This window comes from Monomorium pharaonis, chromosome 8, assembly GCF_013373865.1.
Source record: "Monomorium pharaonis isolate MP-MQ-018 chromosome 8, ASM1337386v2, whole genome shotgun sequence".
Classification (NCBI taxonomy): domain Eukaryota; kingdom Metazoa; phylum Arthropoda; class Insecta; order Hymenoptera; family Formicidae; genus Monomorium; species Monomorium pharaonis.
In genome coordinates, this window is record NC_050474.1 from 18,263,052 (window position 1) to 18,287,001 (window position 23,950).

Sequence of the window (23,950 nt, forward strand, 5' to 3'; positions counted from 1 at the left end):
GTCACGCGGTTAGCACCTATCGTGCTCTACCTACCTACCTACGGATACACGAATTGGCTCGTCCTGCTTATCTCGCTTTCTTTCTCTCTCTCTCTCCCTTTTCTCGGTCTTTTATAGAAATGCTGCTATGGTGATATGTCCCGGTTAGCCGTACACTTCGTCTACGGACAGAATTTTCGATCGGGCAAAGTCTCCGCATTCCTATCGTGCCGCGGTTGTACGGTTCGATTAAATTTCCCGGGGATCCTGTGTGGTTACGGAAGTCTGGTATCTGGCATTCGAGCGTCCGTCCTGCGGTCAGCGGCTGTTATGTAATAAATGTTCGGCGATCCTTAGTAATTGCCCGAAGTTTAATCGTTTGAATACATACGATCTTTGAGTCCTACAATTGGTGGAAGGTCGATACAAATGTGGCAAACGGAATCAGTGGACACTTGCAATTTATTTTACGTTTCTAGCGTTTCTATTTTTTTTCCTCTGAGAAGAATAGTAATAAATACCTAGGTGGAGGAAGTAAGAAATATGGGAAAACAATATTTATTTATTTCGCTGGACAATCGCCGTAAATATCTATCGATTTATCGCACGACTTGTTTTTTTTTGTGTGTTTCGAATATAAAAATTAGTATTTTTCTGAGATACGCGATGCTCTTCGATCAAATTTGAAAAGAAATATATCTTAAACTTTCACATAAGCCGCGTAGTTTGCTACGCCGCAGCGATTCTTGTTTCTCGCCAATCGCATGTAGCCGTTTTCACCCCAACTTTCGCCCCACCAGTTCTTAAGGATCCACTCGGTCGGCGTGTATCCGACAACGAGCATCGCATGGTTCACCATGTCCGAGCTGCATTGATGATCGTCGTAGACGCCTTTGCTGCGAATGAAAAACTACCGATTAATACGCAAAACTTCCTTATTTAAAAAAAAAAGATAGTATGTTGTTAACAAAATATATATACGATAATTATCATTAGTAGATGAAAAATTATAATCGGACGATGTTTTGCGAGCGAAGCAAAACATTTCGGTGTGCGTCAAGTGCTGATATAAAAATTAGTGGTAGAGAAGCAGAGAAATGCAGCGCACGAGAAAGACCCATTTAAAAGATGTGAATGTGAATCACCGACATTGAACTTGTGAACCGTGTGAATTATATTATATATACAAGAGCACGAAATTATTAATACAGCTTACGTATTTGCGTACTGATATCGTGTGTTTTCGCAACCGGTATCCCGTATTTATTACAAATTTGTTTAAATAACATCCCGGGTCATCGATCGCTTCTCGTTTGCGTGGCGATTCCTATTATTTTTTTTTTGTGCGTTATTTATCGTTCGCCGGAAATGAACAATGGGAGGAAATAGTCGCGCCTTGGCATTGTAAGCCCTTCAGAGTGACACAAGTTCGATTACGCTTCGGCGCTTCGAATGAATGAGAATCATCATGTCAACGGTATGTTAAAGGTTATCAAGCGATTGGACCCGATTCTACAGTGGTATCTTCAACGGGGGTCCGGGCAAAATTTCCAATCTTCTCGCCTTTCGTGTAAACATTTCACGCATAATGCCAAAATTGTAATTATCGTGTCAAGGATTTATCAGAGAGCAAGAAAGAAAGAGAGGGAGAGAGAGAGAGAGACTGAATAATTATATATATATACGATTACGTTTATTATTTGAACGATTGAACATTATTATCCAAATTTTTATTTTTATCATTATATCATTCTGAATAATTCAAGAGAATTCATGTGATGCAAGTTTTATAAATCAATTAATTAAATAAAGAATTTACAAGACTTTCTGAATCATTTTTCTTTTTGACAAATTAGATTAACAAGTTTGATGATTAATGGATTAGCAAATTTGTCATGTAATAATTTAAATATTAGACATAATATTATAAATATATTAATGACTTGTGAGATGAATTCAATTCCAAATGAATATGCGTTTGGGAGCACAGTTGATAACATAGTTCAAAAAAAATCTGAACGGGACTAATTATTTTCTGCAGTTATTTGGACGCTGAGAATAAGAATCTGGTTTCTCAATTATTCCATAGCAACTTTGAGGAACTTGCATACTGATAATATTTATCAAGTTACATGATGAAATCTTACATAAAAGTTATTTGTTGTTTATATGTTTTCAAAAATAAATGTAGAAGTATTGACTTTTTGTAAAATATTGATAATTGTACAATTAATTTTGAAGTAATATTTTGGTAAAAATATAATGTATGTTAATTCTTACAATGTAAACTTAAATTTGGAAAGAAATTGTTCAATAAGTACAAAAATATTTTAACTATATTATAACTATAGTACGAAACACTTAAAAATATAATTAATTTGTATATATTAATATATTAATTTATACATGTTTATAAAAATGCATAATAATTCCTAAATTATAAAAAATGTAGAAATATTTTAACAAAAATATCACATACGCACACATACACACATACACATATTCGCATAACATTTTAATTAAAGTATCAAACAGTTCTTAAAATAATTTTGAAATAGTAGATATTTTAAGTTAGATTTTGCTAGTTTTATAATATTATTTAGAAACATCTGATAAAATGCTACGTTATGGCATATTATCTTATTATCATTTTGCATTTATTACAAAATTTTCGTGAACTTATAATGCTATTATTGTGTAATATATGCATAATGTGTCTATTAGGGCATTTAAAGTTTCAAAAGGAAAACTACTTTTACATCCCTTGTCATATTATAACTATGATATGTGACGTACTGAGAAATTATATTTTAATTAAAATTAAGTTTATTGTTAGGATTTTCAACCCTTTAAAAGAGAACATTTTGTGTCGACTACGATTAATAATATATTCATTGTTAAATGTAAGGTCTATTGCGAAAAAGCTATGAATTATATCATTAATGATTTAGCAAATTGCTTTCAACTATATTTCTCTTTAAACTTTCTTTACTCTTTTTAAAATCACTGAATATAAATCCGATATAAACGTTGATAAATTTATTCATTCACATTGATAAATGGATTTAATACAGGTCAGAATTTTAAAATGTCATAATTTTTGTAAAAATTTATGTACAAATTTATGTCTTTTATGATACTGGACATGAATGTTGAAACTTATGAATTTAAAATAGTGAAATTAGTATAGCAGATGAAAATAAAATCATATTTAGATTTTAGCAAAAAGTTAGATGAGGATTTTATGAATAATAATGAATATCCTATTAAGCCGACAGAAAATTTTTTTCGGGGGCTGAATGTCCTAACAACGTATTTAATTTTAACTGTAATAAAACTTCTCCAGCACGTCACGTATCCTAGATATAATATAATATACACGAAAGTAGTCTTAACTTGCGACTTTAATTTAATTTCTCAAAGTTGTGACAAAGCAATTTGAAAACCAGATTCGTATTTAGCATCTAAAAAAACCTTATAAAATAATTAGTCTCGTTTTGGTAAAGAAAAGTTATTTTATGCTAAGCTGTAATCAGCTGCTATTAAAGATATAGAACCGGATTAAACAATGAAATTCGGTTGCGTGACTTTTTGAGTGACATTAAATTTATCGAGAAACTTGACTAAAATATAAACTAACTTATTTATTGTGGGATTACGAGCGATTAGCTATCTGAGTGGAAAAAAACTGTTTGTCGCTCGTTGGTTATCGGTAGAATTTTTTCGAATTTACGCCGAATGCATCGCAATTCACACTGTTGTTTATTTTCGCCGAAAAGATTAGTCAATCCATAAATGGAAATTACATTATGCTTTAATATCTTTGTGGATTTATATGCAATAAATAGCAGATGTCTAAAATTATCGCGTATTTCTCGAGCGCGACAGCGTTTTGTCGGCGACTCGCGCGCACGTCATTTACTCGTTAGCGGCAATTTGCACGGATGCGTTTTTTTTTTCCTTTCAGTGCAAACAAAAATGCTACTTACTGATAAAGCTGAAATGTCTTCGGGCTGGCATTTATAGAGGCGGCTATAGGACCGATTGTCGCCACTGCTGTTTCTAAAGCTTTCTCATCCCGTGCCGGTAGGATTGCCCATGAAGTTATATTGACGACACTCTGGTGCCTCTGAAATTTGCACTCCCCTTGCTAAAATAATTCAAATTACAAGGCACGAATTATTAATTTTTTATTAATAAATATGTGAATAAAAATAAAAAATATGAATACATATATAGTTCAAATAAAATGTATAATATACACGTGCCATTATTGACTTAAATATATATATATTACATATATGGAACTGAACGCATCTCGCAACTCAATTATATATTTTTAATATTATATATAATATTTCATTTACATAACAAATTTGCCAATCTGTTAATCATTAAATGTATTGATCTAATTTGTCACAGAGAAGAATTACTGAGAATGTCCTATAGATTCTTTATATTAACTAAAACTTGCATCACGTGACTTTTCTGAAATTTGAATATTATACTTAAATCTCAGTAATGACAATATAATATGATAATGTAACGTAACTTTTCATGGAAAATTGTTTAGTGCTTTGCGCATTTATTTTTACATTAAACTCGCCTGAAAAATATTTTAATTAAAAACTAAACCTTTGTTTTTGAGCTGTATTTGTTTTTGGCATTTACGACCACATTTATCTTTGCGTTAAACAATCGCTTGTAAAATGCTTCAATAATTTTGAAATTAAACTTTTGTTTTTAAACTGCATAGTTAAGATTAACTTTATCATAGCAGGTTATTATTGGAGAGTACATTGAAGTTATTATTGGAATAGTTATTTTCGTTGAGATATTACTGACATAAACTGGTAATTATAAAAGTTTACGAAGCTGTCTATAATTATTGCCGAATGTTCATGAACGTGACTGAAGTCTATTAAAAGAAACGTGACGAAGTGAAAAAATAAATAAATAACTTTCAAGGAAAAATAACGTAGTCTCATCAATCAATCCATTAGCTGAATGCGTTTCTTAGTCGAAGTCGAGGTAATAAACGTGCACAAGAAACACGCTTAAATTTATTTTCAAGGAAATGTCAATAGAATAATGTCGCTTAATTAGATAGAAATGAGTTTAACGGTGAAAGATTGACAATTCGAGATTCGAGAGAACTTTGTCTACTAATGTTTGTTGACGCTATTAAATTGGAGCATGTCAATCATACGCGCCTGATTGCATCATCTGAACTTCGTATTCACGACATCGTGGTTTCGAATTAAGTGAGATAAAAGCTTGGCGACGATAAAAGAGCGTTTACTTCTTATTGTGAGCGAAACAGTCGCGCGCTTTCTTAAAATTCTATGAAACGTTTGGGTCCCCGCGCTGCTCACCCGGATGACGTAAAGTATATTTACTATTAATAGAGGAGCTTGGCAGAGCCATCGTCACGGAGCCATTCATATTACGGAAGTTTATCGCGTTAACGTGACTGGCATAATTCGGATTCTCCTCGCCGAAATCTTCCACAAATTTTCTGACATTTCTGACTGGCGGAGACCCGCGAAATAATGGAAGAAACCTTGACGTTTACCTCTTTATTGCGATAATTAAATTCGCACTGTCAGCGCCTTCGCTCGTAGTCGCTAATAATGCATCATTATACATTATGGCCGCGGTAAAAATCCAGAAATTCACGTTTCTCAATTCGGCATTATTAGAATTTATAGCATCGTTGTCCTCCAGATTTTTATGACTGATTAATTACCGTCGATAAAAGAATTTTACATGACTGTCGAAAATAAGACTTTTTTTTTCCCCGAATAAAAACGCAGAAGTTCCCTTTGTGCTCCCTCTCTCTCTCCTTCTAAAGTTTAAAGGACCAAACCTTTTTACCTTTAAACCTTTTTATAATTCTTTGCAAAAGCGATTCGAGAGTATTTTATATAAAACAGTGCCCCGACGGAATATCGTGTGTGTGTGTGTGTGTGTGTGTGTGTGTGTGTACCGTACGCTCGACAGTTGAAAAAGTGTAGTACCTGGCCCCTGTAGGGATACGTGGATCCAGACATGAGACCTTTCGACTTTTCCAAATATTTCAAAGTGTTCCTAAGGGAGCCGCCGATGCAGCCGAGGTTTCCGGTCGTCGTGCTGCAATCTACCAGCTGTTGTGCGCTCACGGGCAGCAGCATGCCGGTCTGCTTAAAAATCTGGCCCTCTATACTTTCCGCGATCGAGTAAGCATAACAGCTCCCGCAGCTCCGTTGGTTCACCGGCGAGGTGACGAAACCGCATTCGCGCCAATCCAGACTTACTGGTATGTTGCGAGAATCTTTCAGAGCCGCCGATACTATCGGTTCGATCGGCAGTCGGCGTCTCTGACTTGGCATCAGCTTCACCTGAGAGAAATCGGCAGACAGGACGTTGTCGAAACGATTTTATTAAAGGAGAGGATGGTATTATAGCCTTTGTAGATGTAACCGTTCGTAATATCTATGTTATAAATGATGAATTCTAGTAATTACTTATGGAAGGTTTTGTCTAAATGCAGTGACGTTAATATGCTAATAGGCAATAGTTATAACATTTGTCATGAGGTATTTTTACTTTTTGGTAAATTAAGCAGTAACTAGTTAACAAGTTTAAAGTAAGAAATAAAGTTAAAAAGCAATAAGTTTTAATTTAACTTGTAATGAATTTATTTAAATTGACTAATAGCGAATTCGATTGGACTGTATTAGTGGTACACGTTAAAAAGTCGTACATTAGTCTAATATTAATATAAAAATGACATCACCTATCATACGTTGTTTTGTGACGATTTAAATGATACCAACAATGCGCACTAGTATCCAGTCAAATTCGCTAATAGTTAGTTTTAAATAAATAAATTTATTTCTTTAAGTAATTATTATTAAAATACATGAACTTTAACTTACTAATTTTTTTAGATTAAAAATTTATATATGAAAAAAGGAAAAAATGTAAAAATATATATTCTATACATTATTTATAAATAACAATATTTTGTTACTTTATATAAATTTAATTTGCAAATAAAATATTAATTTTATTTGATCAATATCGTAATTGTTTAGAGTAATTTAATTTTCAAAAATTACGAGATATTTTAAATTAATATAAATAATGTTATTAAAATTAACTTTTTATTTAACTTAATTTAATTTAATTTTAACGTAACATTTAACGTAAATTTGTAAGTTGTTTTTTTGTTCATGTAACTTTTATCGTAAATTAATATTGAAAGCCCGTTTATTTCAACATAATTTATTTTAAAAAATACTCCACCTTCAAGTTAAACTCCACCTTGTTTTTAAATATTTCGAAACTTTAGTATACTTACAAGTACATGCATACGTACTTACATACATTTGCATATATTTTGCAATATTGTGAATAAATATGTAATTTTTATAACACAATGCTTTTTATTAATAAAGCTAATTTTTTAAATCTATTTTGAGAAGCATATTACCACTTTTGTTTTTCTTCAATCTATTATGCAATCTATTGTGCAGTGTGTGTGTGTGTGTTATCATATTTTTATAAATATTTAAAGAAATAAATATTTCATAACTTTGAGTCTAGTCTCGATTGTACAACACATTGATAAATGTAATCATCAAGTTTTTAATTTTAATTTTAAATATTGATTATTAACAAAGTTATTCTTAGTGGAAGGTCATATTACCATCCTCTCTTTTATTATTTATTTCATGATGAAATACAGTATTTGTAATTTTAAAGATGTTATTTGAAGATTAAGGGAAGAAGATTAAGGGAAAAAGAGAGATGGTGAGATTGAAATTGAAGAATTTGGATTGAAATTTGTATGAATGAGCTAAAATTGTATAAGTGTCATTAATTACGAACCATTTCGCGCATGTATTGGCGAGTGCTGAGATCGGCAATATGATTATCCCGCAGTGTGTAACTATGATGCCCTGCGGCAGCCAACAAATTGTGTTTATAAATCTCCACAAGATTTTCTTCCCAAGCCGCTCTCCTCGCGTTTTCTAGATTTCTTGCGTACGTCTTATTAAACTGCGTCTGTTTAACACATCGCGACAAAATATTATTTGCATGATGTACATTGCATAGGCGCGAATAGACTTCACCATTTATAAAACACATGTTATTAAAATCAACATAAGAATAAAAAGGGCAAACGAGCCGCGTGAGTTGTTCGTGCTAACATTACAATCCAAGTCAAGATAATATAAACTTTTAAACAGTGTCAAACGTTTCAACTTATAACAGTGGTCATCTTAAGCGACAATAAAAGCGAAACGGAAAAGTTAAATTCTTTGAATTTATTAATTTACAGTTTGGTTTAAACATCTTACTTAATTATTTCATTTATTGAGATTGAACATTAAATCTTTAAACATCTTGAGCTTAATACTGTATTCGTTATTAATTTTAAATATGTCTTATTATTATGTATAAATGTCTTAATATAGATATAAATATTAGCCTTGAGGTAATTTCAATTTTAAATTGAGATCATGATAAATTAACTGCTAAGAATATTAATGAATCTGCAAATAACTTCATTGTCAGTATTATACCTTGTAGGTTTTCCAATAATTGTCGAGTTTTTCCGAGATATTTGACGGTAAAGTATCCCCATCGAACGCTCGAATCGCGCGTGTTCCAGGCAAGATTAATATCGAGAGCAGCGTTGCGCACAATCGCGAGCACATGGTGACCCGCAGCGAATAATTTACAGTCCTTAATTAATTCGCGCGGCAGACCCGAGCGGTGGCTATCTTGACGTACCTTACGAGACTACATGAGGTCATAACGTGTAATAACGCTCAGTGTCAGCGCATTCTGTGAATTACATCACCGGGCACTTGCTCGCGTTATGCTGATGTTTATGTTTATTTCGTCAAATATGCGTTCAATGTCGCGCTGTCCGTTGAAATCTCTCTTTTAAGTGCTCGTGCAATGTCGCTTTGAGACTGGTAACGGAACAGTTCTTAGAATTTACTTCATTGTGAAAGGAAACAGCGTGCATTTATTGCAACATTGCAATTATTGTAACAATTATATTATGATGCAATTTAAACAGTTGAAAATGTTTTTGGTTAATTAATGTGTTTTCTATCATCTAAACAATGCTTTTCAAAACATACAGTGGCTTAACTGATTATTGTATCATACAACAATTATCTATAACAATTATCTAACTGATTCGAAGAAGGCAATCGATGAATGCGATTTTTCATTATCAATGATGCGAAAAAATAAATATCTATGATCTTACTACAGCTATCTTCGCTAATGAATTAAAAAGAAACGTAACAATGATTAAATCAATTTCATTAATCACTGTATATGCTATTAAGATAAATTATATCAAGTGTTATTAATATTAGAAATTATAACATGTCAAAATAAACTTAATGTCCGTAATAATAATAATAATACACACATATATTATTATGTTTTGCAATTTTTAATTTTAACTTTATGGGACTGTTGGAATATTTTAACATACACATAGTACAAAATTTTCTATTAAATTTACATATTTCACATTTTCCAAACGATTTATTTAAATTTTACGCTATCTAAAAATAAATATTATAAGATAAATATAAAGTAAAATGTTATGTAAGAAATTAACACAAAAAGTAACATTAAGATGTAATTTAGAAACAGAAAATGTGTAAAAATATTTTTTAAATAAAACTACATTTAAAATATTCAGAGAGAGAGTGAAAGAGAGAGAGAGAGAGAGAGAGAGAGAGAGAGAGAGAGAGAGAGAGAGAGAGAGAGATCAGAATTGGCAGTTAATTTTAAAAAATAATTTATTACTTGTTATTTAGAAAATTTCCTACTAAACGATTTCCTATCTTTCTGTTTGTTTTCGCTATTTTATGGTGATAAAACAAGTTTAAACAAGCTAATTTTAGTGTTTTTTATTAAATGTTTTTATTAAATATTAAATATTAAATAATATGTGTTTTATTAAAATATTAATAGAAAAAATATTATTTTGTACTTTAAACTCCACAAAAAGTTGAAAAAAAAATTAAAATTATTTTTAAAAAATTGGAAACTTTGGTTTTTATAAAATGTATAAATGCATTGAAATATTTATACCTTTTTGCATTTTTAATTACTTTATTCTTTTGTGCTTAAAAATTTTATAAAACATAAATTTTGTAAATTTAAAATTGTTCCTGAAATGTATGTAACAATGATTTTTTTATGTGATAGCTTAAAATTATTTAAATATAACAATAAGTTATAAACATAACCTTAATTAAACCTAATTAAACATAATAATAGGTTATAAATATAAGAATAAATTCTAAAACTTTGAATATCAACTGAAAATGAAACAGACACACAACGGAAATTGTTATAAGTAAATTTAAAACCTAAAAAATAACGTAAGTAACTGTTAAATTCGTTATCGAAAAAAAAAATAATTATGATAATATTATAGTTATGAAAAAGTAATTTTAAGTACATTATAAGTACATTATTCTTTTCCTTGAATAAAATTGTTTTTTATTTGTAATATAAATTTCGAAAAATATGCGAGAACGAATAAAAACCTTAAATGTAGGGAATCTGAAATTATCAAAGCGCAAGAAACATAATCCTTAATTTTTATTTATTGTTGATTTTTGCGGAAGTAAAGTTTCATTAAGTAACAGCTTTAACTATAAATCAAATTTTTCGTTGTTTTTTCTTTGCAGTTGGTTTCAGAGTTTTTGGGATAATTGGGATATTCATGAATCAAAACGTTTTGTCATTGATTCGAAAAAAAGAAAGAAATCTAAGAAGCCTGTCATTTTTAAATTTCCTTAACTTTTAACTATTTGTAAAACCAAAATATCCTTTCCGCTTTTTCTTCTTAAATATTAGTAATAATGAAAAAAAACTACCATATTACTACAAAAAATAAAAGAATACAAGAAAAGTTTTCTATAATTCTATCAATACAAGCACATCTGTAAAACATATTTACACTGCGAGAAAAATTTGAAAGTATTGAGAACCAAATATTTGTTATAACGTTTTCTTCGATATTTATTTGTTATAAAAAAATTTATTTGTGAAAACAAAATATATATTTCCATGAAATGCATCTCATTTTTCCTATTAATTTATTTATTTCTTAGGAATAAAATATTTGGAGTGAAATATACGCTGTTTCTCCTAAAAAAATTCAAGTATTTTTCTCTAATATTAAATGATTTATTCAAATAGACCGAATTAAATGTTTTATTTCTACCAAATAAATTATTTATTGTTACGTACACTGAATGTTATCTCTTTAAATACTGTATATTTTATAGAAATATATTTTAGAAGTATGTTTCACAGATTATTTCACAGAAACGTATATTTCGTTTTCACAAATAAATCTTTTTTATAACAAATAACTGTTGAAGGAAAGACGTCACAAGAAATATTTGGTTCTCAATACTTCGACATTTTTCTCACAGTATTAATTTTGCAAACTGTCATTTTGTGTACCGTTCCTACGTTTCGGCGAGCCTGCCGCTTCAAACCATGCCGCCGCGCCGGTCGGCACGTTTCCGCGAGATGGCGCCAGCCGTAAGACAAACCTGCGCGGCGCGGTCGCGGCTCCCGGACGGTCCGCGTAGTACCGATACGCGCGCGCGTCGCGCTCGTCTCGTCGTCGCGCTGTCGCTCGATCGCTCGCTCGCACGTCGCCGACGTCGTCGTCGTTCCCGTCGCCGTCCGTTGGCCCTACCGCGCGGCACCTACCTAAATCACGCGGAGAGAAAAATCGCGCCGCGAACGGGGGCGATGGAACGCCGCGCGTCGCAGCCGAGGAGAAGAAACGTCACGGAGCCCGCGCGCACGCGTGCACGCGCGTCGTCGTCGTCGTCGTCGTCGTCGTCGGCCGCCGACAATTCGCGCGAGAACTCTTGACGACTCGCGCAAAATGGGAGTCTCTTCGCGGTGCTCGTGATCGTCCAGCCAAAAAACGACGCGCCGTGATCCCTCTCCCATACGCCACCCTTTTCTCTCCCTCCTTCCCTCCCTCCCTCCCGCCCTCGTCGCAGATCGGCCTCCCCCTGGAGAGAAAGAGAGAAAAATAGGGAAAGGTACGTTTTTTACAATCCGTTCGTCGCAAATCGCGATTTGTTTTCTCTCTCTCTCTCTCTTTTTCTCTCTCTTTGTATCGCCGTCGCGTCGTTATCTGCGCGGCGCGCCGCCGATTCTCGCGCGCGCGCGTCTCTCTCTCTCTCTCTCTCTCTCTTTCTCTTTCCGTTTCGGCGTCGAAATCGCGCGCGCGGCACATTCGAAGCGTTTCCCGCGACGATGGACGAGTCCGGGGTCGACATGGGGTTCGATCTGACGGCCGCGTTCGCCGTGGCGAACGACCCGGTCGCTTATCACCACGTCGGGGATTACGACGACGACGATTTCGAGCAGGCCCTCTCCCTTTTGTCGACCTCGACCAAGGAGCTGATGTACTACGAGCTGAAGAGCCGCGCGCCCGACACCGGCAGGTACGTGAAAGCTCCCCTCCTGCCCCTCCCCTTTTCCCCATTCGGGGAAGCCCCAGGGGGGAAGAAGAAAAAGTTTCGAGATAACGAGAGGCGTATTCTCTTTGACACTGACATTGTTACACCGGCGGCGATGTCAGCTCCGTACGATTAACATCGGGATCGACGCTAATGTGTAGGGAGGAATATAAGTTATGAATTAAATCAATCGTAATTATTGGGCGCGAATTTTATTTACGACGGCACGGTTAAGTTGGGGGTACGTAAAATGCGTACGAACAAAAGGAGGCGGATAACTCCAGTTCCACTGGCTCGTGTGTGGAAGTGTGTGTGTGTGTGTGCGAACTTTTATTTGGAATACGATATCGCGAGGCTGCGGTACGCGAACGATTACGGAGCCGCGCGAGAGATACGGGGGGAGACTTTATGAGTTGAGGAGAAGTTTTCAACAAGTTATTTATCGAGAGCTATCTTTTTTTTTGTACAAGTACAAGAGGGTTTCACTTATCCCAGGCAGCATTGTGCGATGTAGAGAGAGAGAGAGAAAGAAGATGGAAGCTGTACAAGTTTATAGGGAATTTGATTAATCTGGAATCTTTGCTTGTACAGAGAGAAAATTTTATAATAAAAATTACTATGTATAACATCTAGTAGCTACGGACCATAAAACAAAATTTCCGAGAATGGTACCATACGTCTTATAAATACTAGGATAATCTGATGAAAAACTTTCGTAAAAATTTTCATAATTTCTTCTTTGATCCGCGCTCACTGTTTGCCGCAGTAATTTTTACTATAAAATTTTCTTGGTGTAAAACCGTTATCGCAGCAAAAGGTTTTGTGTCTCAGACATTAAATTTTACATTTCTCAAATTTTTGTGTTAATTTGAATAGATGAATATGCTTGAAGTAACACGAATGTTACGCAAGAGTCACAAAAAATTATATTTTAGAAAAATTAAAGAAAATGTTATGTACCACATATTAAATATGTCGTACTTGAAATTATCACTAATAGAATATTATATGATGGGCGTGGTTTTGATCGTTCTTAGATTGAATATGGATAAGCTGGGCACACGTGCGCATAAAATCACACGGCTTTCGTAAAAAGAATTTTAAAGATTAAATGGTGTATAAATATATATATATATATTTTTTTTTATGTCTGTATACGTGTATATTAAACATACTACAATTTTTCGAGTGATTTTCCACTCTAATAAGAGTTAAAATTCACTTTATTAGAGTGAATCTCTTGATATTCACTCTCTAAGACTTTGTCTACAATGAAGATTTAAGCTTTAAGCCGTAAGAAATTGACCAATCACAATTGAGTATTTTTATAAAAATTGATTGTGATTGGTCAGTTTCTTATGGCTTAAACTTAAATCTTTCATTGTAGACTAGGGGTAATAGAGTGAACTTTAACTCTTCTTGAAGTAGAAAATTACTGAAAAAATTGTAGTCGTAGTGGTAATTTAGAGAGTAAGATTATCACCAATAGAATATTATTATTTGATGAGTGTGAAATTTTGATCGTTATTAGATTGAATGCTGATAAATTAAAATCTGGAGCAAACACGTGCACGTAAAGTCACGTGGCTAACGAGGAATTTTTAAGATTACATGTACACAAAAAATAATGACAGCAATAATTGCATGCGATATTGTGTGCGCATTCTATAGAAAATATTTCGATTGAAATTTAATTAATAATAAAAAAATCGAGTGAAATATAAAGGAATAGAGAGATGAATAATTATTATACTTATCATACAGGAAAAGAGTTGTGCTTGCCACGATAAAATTATGCGGTGATAAAATGAGGCAATCGGAACTCAATAAAGTAAATAATTCGCGCATTTTTTCAGGTATTAGATGAATAACTTTCTGAATCGATGACAATGCAGCGTTTATCTTTATAACAATTGCCGTGTTCCGAGATAATAATTTTTGAAAAAAATAGAATTTGTATGATACTTTTGTTAGCTAAATGTAGTGTACTTAAAAAAAATTAATTATGATTATTAAATGCGTATGTTTATTCATTAGAGTCATGTGTGTTCTCTATAATAATTGCATTATAAATAGAGAATATATAAACATAGCACACCAGTAGCGGGAAATGTTTCCTAAGACTTGACAGAATATTTTTGGTTATAAAAACTGTTCGTATTTTAATTATCTGAATATTCAAATGATTAATTCCTTTGTTTAAACCAGTTAAGGATATTTTAACTTTACAGTTAAAAGTTGAAATTTAAAAACTGCAGGGTTTTTAGATTTATTTCTTTTTTTTTTTTAATTAATGACAAAATATTTTAATCGCAAATTGAAATATATAAATACTTGAATAGACAAAATTTAATTTAATTTTGTTGGAAAATTTAATCAAATTAACCACATTTTTTTCTCAGCGTAATACTTTGAATTGTGACAGGATCATCTTTGGTTCTACTATATTTTTACTTTTTTTTGGAGTATTGTTTATCGTTATTATTTAATGACAACCAATACTCTTGTAAATAATCGCTGTTGTTTTTGATCTTGAATTACTGTTCTTTGTGTCAAGACTTTGAAATAGGATCATGTAAGAGGGCGAATATAGAATCGTTGAGAAGACGAAAGCGGAGACGACACGATGGATATTTGACGCGCGCGTTTAAATTTATCAATCCTATACATTCTGAGGAAAGTGTCGGCGTGCAGTTTACGATGTTTATTGTAAAACACAGCAAGCTCATTAGCCACTTACAGTCTCTCTTAGTATTACTTTTATTTTACACAGAATTTAATAAGAAGAAAACAAGGTTAACAAATAATTGTTAGTAGATGATGAACGCAAAACGCAAGAATCGGATAGGCAGATGCACTTTTCGAAAAAATGATTTTTTGGTTCCGTTTCGTTCGGTATTCGACAGCGATAGTGATCCATCGCTTTAAGCGAGGCCCACATATGTGCCTACATACCGCTTACATATGGAAAAAAATAAAAAAGATTTCTATTCCAATTTTGAGTGCAAAATCGAATCAAATCCAATCAAACCTTGCACGTTCCCGGTTTTTGACAAGAATCGAAAAACGTATCGGGTAATAACTTAAAAAAAAAAAAAGGACGCAGTATCTGCGTTATTTATATCTTTCTCTCGGCGAAGCAAAGATGAAATTTAAGAGAGAGAGAGAGATCGGAAAAACTATTTCTTCGAGTGATTTTCTGGGTTTGCTCCGCACCACACTTTGAACGACGTGGACTCTGCGTCTCTTCTGGCCGGGCTTTTAAATGGCATTTAAAGGGGCAAGCCATTAGTCATGTCTATCAACGAGATGACATGTATAAAGGCTTCCTCTTATTCATCTCGAGAGAGAATCGCGAGCGACGATACGATGCGGCAGGCGATCGCGATTGGTAATCGTAATCTCCGAGGAAAACACGCACACTCGTCTCCACTTTGATCAACAGTCTGTGCAACTTACGTCCCGACGTTGGGCTCTCGGGGTGCAGTAGCGATCCGCGAGCGCCGGGCTTCACGGGTGAGGCTACCGCGAATATCAACTTTCACAGTCTCCGAGAGTTTGCACGGGGTGCTCGAATTTCGCCCGAAAGTTCGCGCGTCTAATCAGCTTTATCCACCGGGCGTTAATTGATTTCTACGGAGGAGGCAACGCGATCTCGAGCTAAAATTTCAATTGCGCACACAGGGTAGACACGCTGCTGCAGCGAGTGATTGTCTGTAGAACGTTGCCAGGACCCTTTTGAATTTTCCGCTAGACGAGAATGTTATTTTTCGTGTATTATGCTTGCGGTATTAAAAATTCGAATGAAGCTTACTCGATCTTACGTCATTGATTTTGACGATTAGAAGTTTAATGTTCCTTGCTTTTTGTTCATGACGTTGATCTCTCGCGACAATTTACGTGACACGGACGGCGTTTTGTTCGTCTTTAGATAACGCGTTATCAAGATGTTTACTACGCGGAAACCTGCCTGGAATTGTCAGGAAATTTACTTTTTATTCATAGGAATCACGAATTTTTATTTTGTTAGCATTCAGAAATAGTTTTGAAAATTTACTTTTAAATTTTAATTCTTTTTTTCCGACAAAATTGTTTCTTTGATCCTCTTTTCTTAATAATGCAAAATCAGTTAGCAATAAGTATGAAATATACATCCACGTACATTGCATTCTTGCGTGACACTCGCGAATTTTTATAAAAAAAAAATTAGTGACGATACATTATTTCAAATTGGCGTTGTGTGTTTTATCATCTTTCAAATTCTGTGCTTCCGATAAGTTAGACAAAGCTACTCGACAACGCAAGCAGTGTCGTAGTCATAGGATATTTCAATTGGTAATATTTTTTTTATTTATTCGACAATTCTTTTTGTATTTGACGTCATGAATGCTACCGTATCGTTGATCAGTGTTTTGCAGATTCGTTATATGCCATAATACGTATTTTTTTTTTTAGTATTTTCTCAAATTTAATATGCAAAATTCAAATGGCTTTTCTTTATGATGATTGTATACGGAGAGAAAATTTTATAGTAAAAATTACTATGGCAAATAGTAAGCGTACCGAGGAAAGAATTATGAAAATTTTTAATATGTTTCTTCATCAAATTATCATAGTATTTACTCTACTTGTCGTATAATTCTTGGAACTTCCTTATGATGCATACACGGAGAAAAATAATTTGCTGGCACAGCTTTTCTCTTTATGCTGTCCTAGCAAATTTCATTAGTTATTATATGGACAGCGATTTGCTAAGAGTACTAATTTTAAATTTGTTTAGTTGTACTAACAAAACATCTTTTGCTGTAAAGATCAACATCGTGAAAAATTATTTAGTTATAATAACAAATTTTTTTTTGCTGTTATTTGACAAAAATCTTAATAATTTTTATGATTTAATCTAGAAAGCTGAAATCCATTTTGACGGGTTTGGTTGTTCTAGTTTTAATACGATAAAACTATAGTAAAGATTATAGCTTGATATATTGAAAATGATTTAATCTTTCATTAATAATCTTTTGAAAAATAATGGAAATACGTGTCTAATTGTCATCATAACAATGAATCATTGTCGTGGAAAATATAACATAAAGCCGGATCAATGACACAAGAAATGTTTTATCACTAGAAGGAATATGAGCAAAAAAATCGAGTTGCAATATATAAGAATTGCAGATTAGGTGATATTGAGGTAATAGAAACAGAAGCGAAGAGAGAGATCTCTCTCTCTCTCTCTCTCTCTCTCTCTCTCTCTCTCTCTCATTATCTTCGAATTTTGCATATGTCATCTCGCGAGGTATCTATTGCAGATAGGCTTGACCTTCGGTTTTATTGCATTCATGTCTGCATTGCGGAAGGTAGGGGTTTCGGGGAGCAACGATCTTCTTGATAGAGACAATAAGCAAAAGACGACGTGCTATTTCGTAAGTACGTTTTAAGAGAGAACAACCTCTGTTCGCTCATGGAACTCGGGCACGAAGATAGGTATCTACATTTTTGATATATTTTTTTTATTTGACGCAGTCAGTAGGAGAAAGCAAAATTTTAAAAAGACATGTGATCTTTAAATTTTGAAGAGAACGCTCAACGGAAGAAGAAATATTTTACAATTTGTAAATTATTACTATTTTTATAATTAGATACTGATTGATTCTGAATTATATTCTATTTGATATTTTCCAGAGTAGAGTATTTGCATGAAAATATAGTCTTTATGTTAATAATAATTTGTAATTCTAGTGCGACTGATCATTAAGTTTCATTAGTACAGACCTTGAGAAGCTTTTTATGATTGGACTGGCTCGGAATATAAACTTTGTGAATCACATTCACTCATTATTGACATATAAATGACGTGTAATTAACAAAAAGAATTTTATCTTGTTTTATCGGCAATTTAATTGGAGACATCAATTTTCTTGATAATTTTTTATATAATTCATTACTATATGTATATGTATATATTTTTTTTTTGAGAAATCACAAATTAGAATTTTGTCGTAATTTAATTCTCGTAATTTAATGGATGATTAGATATCTCATTTTTATAATCAATATGTATCCAATATGTAATACAGATAAACCTCGAAGCACGTACACATACGCACAAAATCAATATTTGAGTGCTAAATGTATGATATGAATATGCAGCGAGAAGTTTGGCCTGACTCCTTTTGTCTACTTAATTTCTGTTTACTTTCCTTCACTTCACGATGCCTATTTAGCGGGCTTCAAATTTTTTTGGCAACCTGTAATTTTTAGCGCATAACTGCATTTAAGTTATTTTTTGTCATTATTAGCACTAATAACAATTTAAATATTATAAAAAGTAACTAATTTTGCTTGCAAACGTTTTTATTTTTATCCATTTTATTACGACTATTAATTTTAATTGTTTTATTATTTAAAATGTCACCAGTCTTTTATTATGTACACCTGGAAAAAATGTATCTTAAAAAAGTACAACGATATTTTTCTTGGAGTTCCTCGAGTCGGAAATACAAAACATTGCGAAAAATTTAACTGTTCAAGCAGAGTGCAATTTCAGTCGCTGCTAGAAAAATAACAATGTCCGGAATCCTTCCTGGCGACAGTTTAAAGCTAAAAACCGGAATCCGACTCGCGATTTATTTTCCGTACATAGCGACTCCAGTGTATATTTCCCTGTGCACATTTTTCGATACAAATTAACTCTCGTTTCAGAACTCAACGAAAACTATGACTTTCGATGTTTTTGAGAATAATTAACCGCGCATGATAAAGATCTGGATATGCTAATTTTGTAACGCCGTCAAAATACTTGAAATATGTGCGCTTATATAATTTATCTTTTTATTAAGTTCATGATTAGTGATCAGTGTGCAATTAATTCTTTATCTCTTTACTTTTCTCCCGATATCGATAAATATTTATGATTTGAAGTAATAAGTGATGATATCAATAATAATATCAATAATATTATCAATAATAATAAATAATAATAACATTTTTAATGAGAACATTTTCCTGATCGAAACACCATCACTTGATTAGGAATTAATTAAATGCAGCGTGGAATTCTGGAGTTTTACAACGCAAATGTCTGTTACTAATATAGTGAGTGATGGAAATTTCTAAAAATCAATTTCAGTTTTTTTTTCATTTACCAAGGATACGTCTATTCGTAATCTTACTGCAAATCTTTTGTCTCACGAGACAAAATTATTTGCGCACATATTTATTCTGTTCTATTTTTTTTTTAGTTTCTAACCCCTTTGCAGAAAGAAAAATATTAGACAATGATCTTTGTTAATCAGATTTAGAATTTTACTTTTTCTTTCGAATTATATTCATGATACTACGTATGGTACGTATCATTGTACGTAGCTTTGTCAACCTCGCACGATTTGATTGTGTTAACTATGTTTGCGGACTAAACTCCACGTCACGGGCGATTGGATGCGATGAGTGTTATGCCTGCGAATGTCGTGCGTCATAAACGGCGCTCGCTGATAATGATTTCGATACGCCGGGTGTTTTGTCATAGAGACGCATTCCACGAGAGGTTTTCTTTTCCGTTATGAATTTTTTTGCAGTTGAATATACACAAACATTAATCTGTTTCATTGCACATTCATTCAATCAACAGTAATAATGATAATGGTGATAAATAATATTCATAATAAATTATCGATTATTATTATTTTGTAACAATAATAAATTTTGATAAGAATAAATCTGAATAAACATTTATCAATTCTTAGTTTTCTTCCGTTGAACTGTACTTAATTTGATTTTCTCGATCGTGATATTATCGCTCGATTAGGAATTAAATCATGAGGCGTAGTCTACAATGAAAACTTAAGCTTTAAGCCGTAAGAAATTGACTAATCACATTGAGTATTTTTATAAAAATTGACTGTGATTGGTCAATTTCTTATGGCTTAAAGCTTAAGGAGTTCCTCTGCTCAGGCCTGGCACGACAAGTGGCACAGGGGTTCAAGTAAAAAACATATTCAAATGACTATTTTGTTGTCTTTTTTTTTGCTGTATTATGGTCTAAAGTTAATGGTGAATATAAGAACAAAATCGGCTATAAAGTATTACCTTCATTACTGAAATAATTTTTTTAAAAAACTGAGAATAAATATTTTTCACTATTATACCACCCTTAGATAACTAAATACAATAATTTGAAATTCATATTATATCACTAGCACACATTTACCACACTTACGTGTATCACTTCGATTATAAACTTTTTTATCTTATCAATTATTTCACTCAAACGAGCAAGTGCATCGTTTCAAAAATTCAACAATACTTTCCTGGACAGCTAAGATGTATTATTGTAAAGTTTTACTAACATCTATTGATTACTTCTATGTTTAATACGATTTTATAAAAACTGAAAAATCCTGAAAATTCATCGATTCCCATAAGAGCCCATGTTAATAAGACATTTAATATCTAAATAACTAGCTAGCTCAGCTTTCTGAAATTTTGACAGTCAACTTATATCACTAATTTGAACTTCTCTACAAAGTTTCGTGAAAATCTGTTCATTTTGATTTAGCAGCGGAACTCCCTTAAGTCCTCATCGTAGACTATGCCTAAGGCTGGATCTACAATAGATGTAGTAAGCCTTCCTTATGCCATAAGAAATTGACCAATTATAATCGAATATGAGAAGAATAATCGAGTACAATTGGTTAATTCCTTATGACATAAGGCTTACTACACTATTGTAGATCCGGGCTAACGCGTCAGGACTCTGGATCGCGCTTTCAATGTAAACACATGCTATATCTGGTAGGCGGCTGATTGCACATCTCTTTTCGCTCAAGGTACACGGACTCCGACACGGAGCTCGACGGGAACGGGAGACAATGTTGGCGGTAGCGCCGATGAAGAGTTCCTCGTTCGCTCTATCTCCCGTTCTCCCGGCGGCATATGGGGGAAGCGTATAGAGGCGGCTGCCGCGAATCCGGCGCGAACCGGCTCGATACTCGCATTAGCCGGTGCAATGACTGGAAATTCCGATAAGTGCCGCTCCGCCGCCGCCGCGAGATCGCTACGCCGCCGCCGCGATGCCGGATTCCTCGGTCACGACGGCGGAGGACGACGAATCGCGCGCTTCTTTTGTGCGATGATGCCTCGTTTTTTTTTTCCTCTCTTTCAAGTTGTTTGCTCGCGCGCGCGCGCGCGACCGAACGCGCTCCGCTCGCTCCGGCAGCTGTTCTTCGTCGTACGTTACATAACGCTTCTTCTTCGACGGATGAGCCATGTCGCTTGTATGTGATGCAAGACGTATTCGCGCACCTGTGTATGCACACGGCGTCGCCGAGAGTTTCGCGGAGTTTAGTTTCGACGTGACTCCGCTGGACGGACATTTAAACATTGTAAGATAGGCGTGACGTAGAACACATGTAGAAAAGTGTCGTGAATACAAGTTAATTTTTTTTTTCCGCAATGCAAATCGAAATCGAACGAAAATGGAAGAGGAGGGTTATGGTTCCCATTGCTGAATTGTCACATACATATATGCAGTATTTTCTTTCGATCAGAATCGCGAATAAAATTTTCCTACAGAATCAATTTTATTCATATTATATAAAATATTATACAATATAATTTTTATTTGTACAGTATAATTCTCTTTTACACGCAATATATATATATATTTTTTAAACACTTAACGCCATACTTTACGTAAATTTATACAAATGACGTAAATGAATAATCCATGTTGTCACTGCTGATTGGAATTTATTTCCTTTTTTTTTCCTAACGTATTCGTAGCACAGAATTTACGATCTAAATAAAGCATCGTTAAAGTTAGTCAAGCATTCGGTATAATAATAAATTCGAGCTCGACGCGTGCGAGCGTAAACGGCATATTTGTTACCGCATTGAGAGAGGAAGATGACACATTTTTCATTCGCCGCCGTAGAAGGAGAGATAAGCGGCGAGCGCGTCGGTGATTCCCCTTGATTCACATTCGCGAATGTGCAAATATGAACATAGAAATTGTGTTTTATTGCGATTTTTTCGCTCGCGCGCGCGCGCGAGAGAGAGAATGCATATGCTAAATTCAATATGTTGTAACACGCGGTACGCGATACTACGTGCTCCGCGATGCATTCAGCTGTTGCCTAACTACCATTGTACACCACGATTATTATCTTTTTCTCTCTATAATTTTTACACCGTATTTTAAATTGAAGCGGGATAAATTGGAACAGTAGGAGATAGATTAAAAAATTTATATTGACGAGATTACTTTATTATTCCTATTTGAAATACGGAATTATATTAAACATTTTGAATTTATATTTATCGAGATAAAAATATTGTTTAAATTTCACGAGCACGTAGCAAAATATTTGTCAGAATATTTGTGTCGTGCTGTCTTCAGTTTTCATACAATTATTTCTTCTGCAAAATTAATCTCCTTTTTTTTTCAACTTTTAAATTGTCGCGTTTGGAATTAGCTAACAGATAGCTAAAATAATTTTGTTGAAAGCATGAGAAACTGTACAAAAAATTGGTGGTCTGCTAAATGGAGGTCGTGAAATTAGGAAAACAAACTACTAGACTAACAATAAGTAGATAGTCCAGACCGGAGTCAGACCGAGCACCTTGGCGAATATTCATACTACGCATTTAGCACTCAAAGAGGGCACGTATATGTGTGCAAGTTTATCTGTTACATATTGACCAAGTATTGATTACCAATTAGCTATTTAATTAGAGATAATTATTGATTAATTTAGAAATGCAATAACGGCAATTAAATTAAGTCAATTATTACATATGCCTATGCACGTAGAATCTACAAGCGGTCATTACATATAACACGAGATGTTTATTTATTTATACCGTATTCAGAATCCTAATTAACGAAGCTATTGAATAATTAGATTTGTATAGTTCTATTATATTTCTATAATAAATAGATTTCTACATAGAATCTGCGAGCGATCATTACATATAAACACGAGATGTTTATTCGTACTGTAATTAGAATCCTAATTAATGAAGCTTATATTCGAATTAATTAGATTTCTATAATTTAATAGTTTTATAACTTTTACACGTGTAAATCCGTTTGGCAACTTTGACACCTTTTTTTTTTTTTGAACGCCGCGCAGGATCAACGATCGTAAAACGCCGCGCGTGTCTCACGACGCGTGTGCCGAAATCATTTCTACGACGCCATACGTCGAGTAGAAAATAAATAGGCGCGTGGCAAGAGTGAGAGGGAAGAACCGCGGCAGACGTCAGCTGTCCGTCTCCTCGCGGGAGAGGAGGAGGGGCGGCAGGATCCGCGTTTAGAGCGTCTTACCTGGCGCTGCTTCGCCATCATCGCCGTCGTCGCCGTCGTCGTCGTCCTCCTTCTCGTTGTTGGCGACGGATGCTCCGGTTTTAGTAGTAGCGTCGCGACGCTGGGTCCCAGGTCGGCC

The 23,950-nt window shown here is 33.8% G+C and overlaps 2 protein-coding genes and 1 long non-coding RNA gene across 4 annotated transcripts in view; 2 read left to right on the forward strand and 1 right to left on the reverse strand.

Moving 5' to 3' along the window:
- The window catches only part of LOC105834914, a 39,277-nt gene extending 33,186 nt beyond the window's left edge, over nt 1-6,091 (forward strand). Inside the window, exon 4 of the long non-coding RNA XR_004964337.1 lies at nt 6,013-6,091. This is a non-coding gene — a long non-coding RNA (uncharacterized LOC105834914). The remainder of the gene's footprint in view (nt 1-6,012) is intronic.
- On the reverse strand, nt 479-23,909 carry LOC105834900 (cathepsin L1). Of its 2 annotated transcripts, none has more exons than XM_012677735.3 (5): nt 8,553-9,337; nt 7,855-8,031; nt 6,000-6,359; nt 3,969-4,129; nt 479-875 (listed from the first exon to the last, which is right to left on the reverse strand). In XM_012677735.3, the coding sequence occupies exons 1-5, from the start codon at nt 8,685-8,687 to the stop codon at nt 680-682; spliced, it is 1,029 nt and encodes a 342-aa protein (XP_012533189.1). In that variant the 5' UTR covers nt 8,688-9,337; the 3' UTR covers nt 479-679. The 2 variants fall into 2 exon arrangements, with proteins under 2 accessions (XP_012533189.1, XP_036146958.1); XM_036291065.1 differs by lacking the exon at nt 8,553-9,337 and adding an exon at nt 23,833-23,909 and having other exon boundaries at nt 522-875.
- The window catches only part of LOC105840041 (transcription factor EC), a 100,917-nt gene continuing 87,201 nt past the window's right edge, over nt 10,235-23,950 (forward strand). The window contains exon 1 of the mRNA XM_036291062.1: nt 10,235-12,491. Within this exon, the coding sequence (XP_036146955.1) occupies nt 12,301-12,491 (191 nt within the window). The 5' untranslated portion in view covers nt 10,235-12,300. The remainder of the gene's footprint in view (nt 12,492-23,950) is intronic.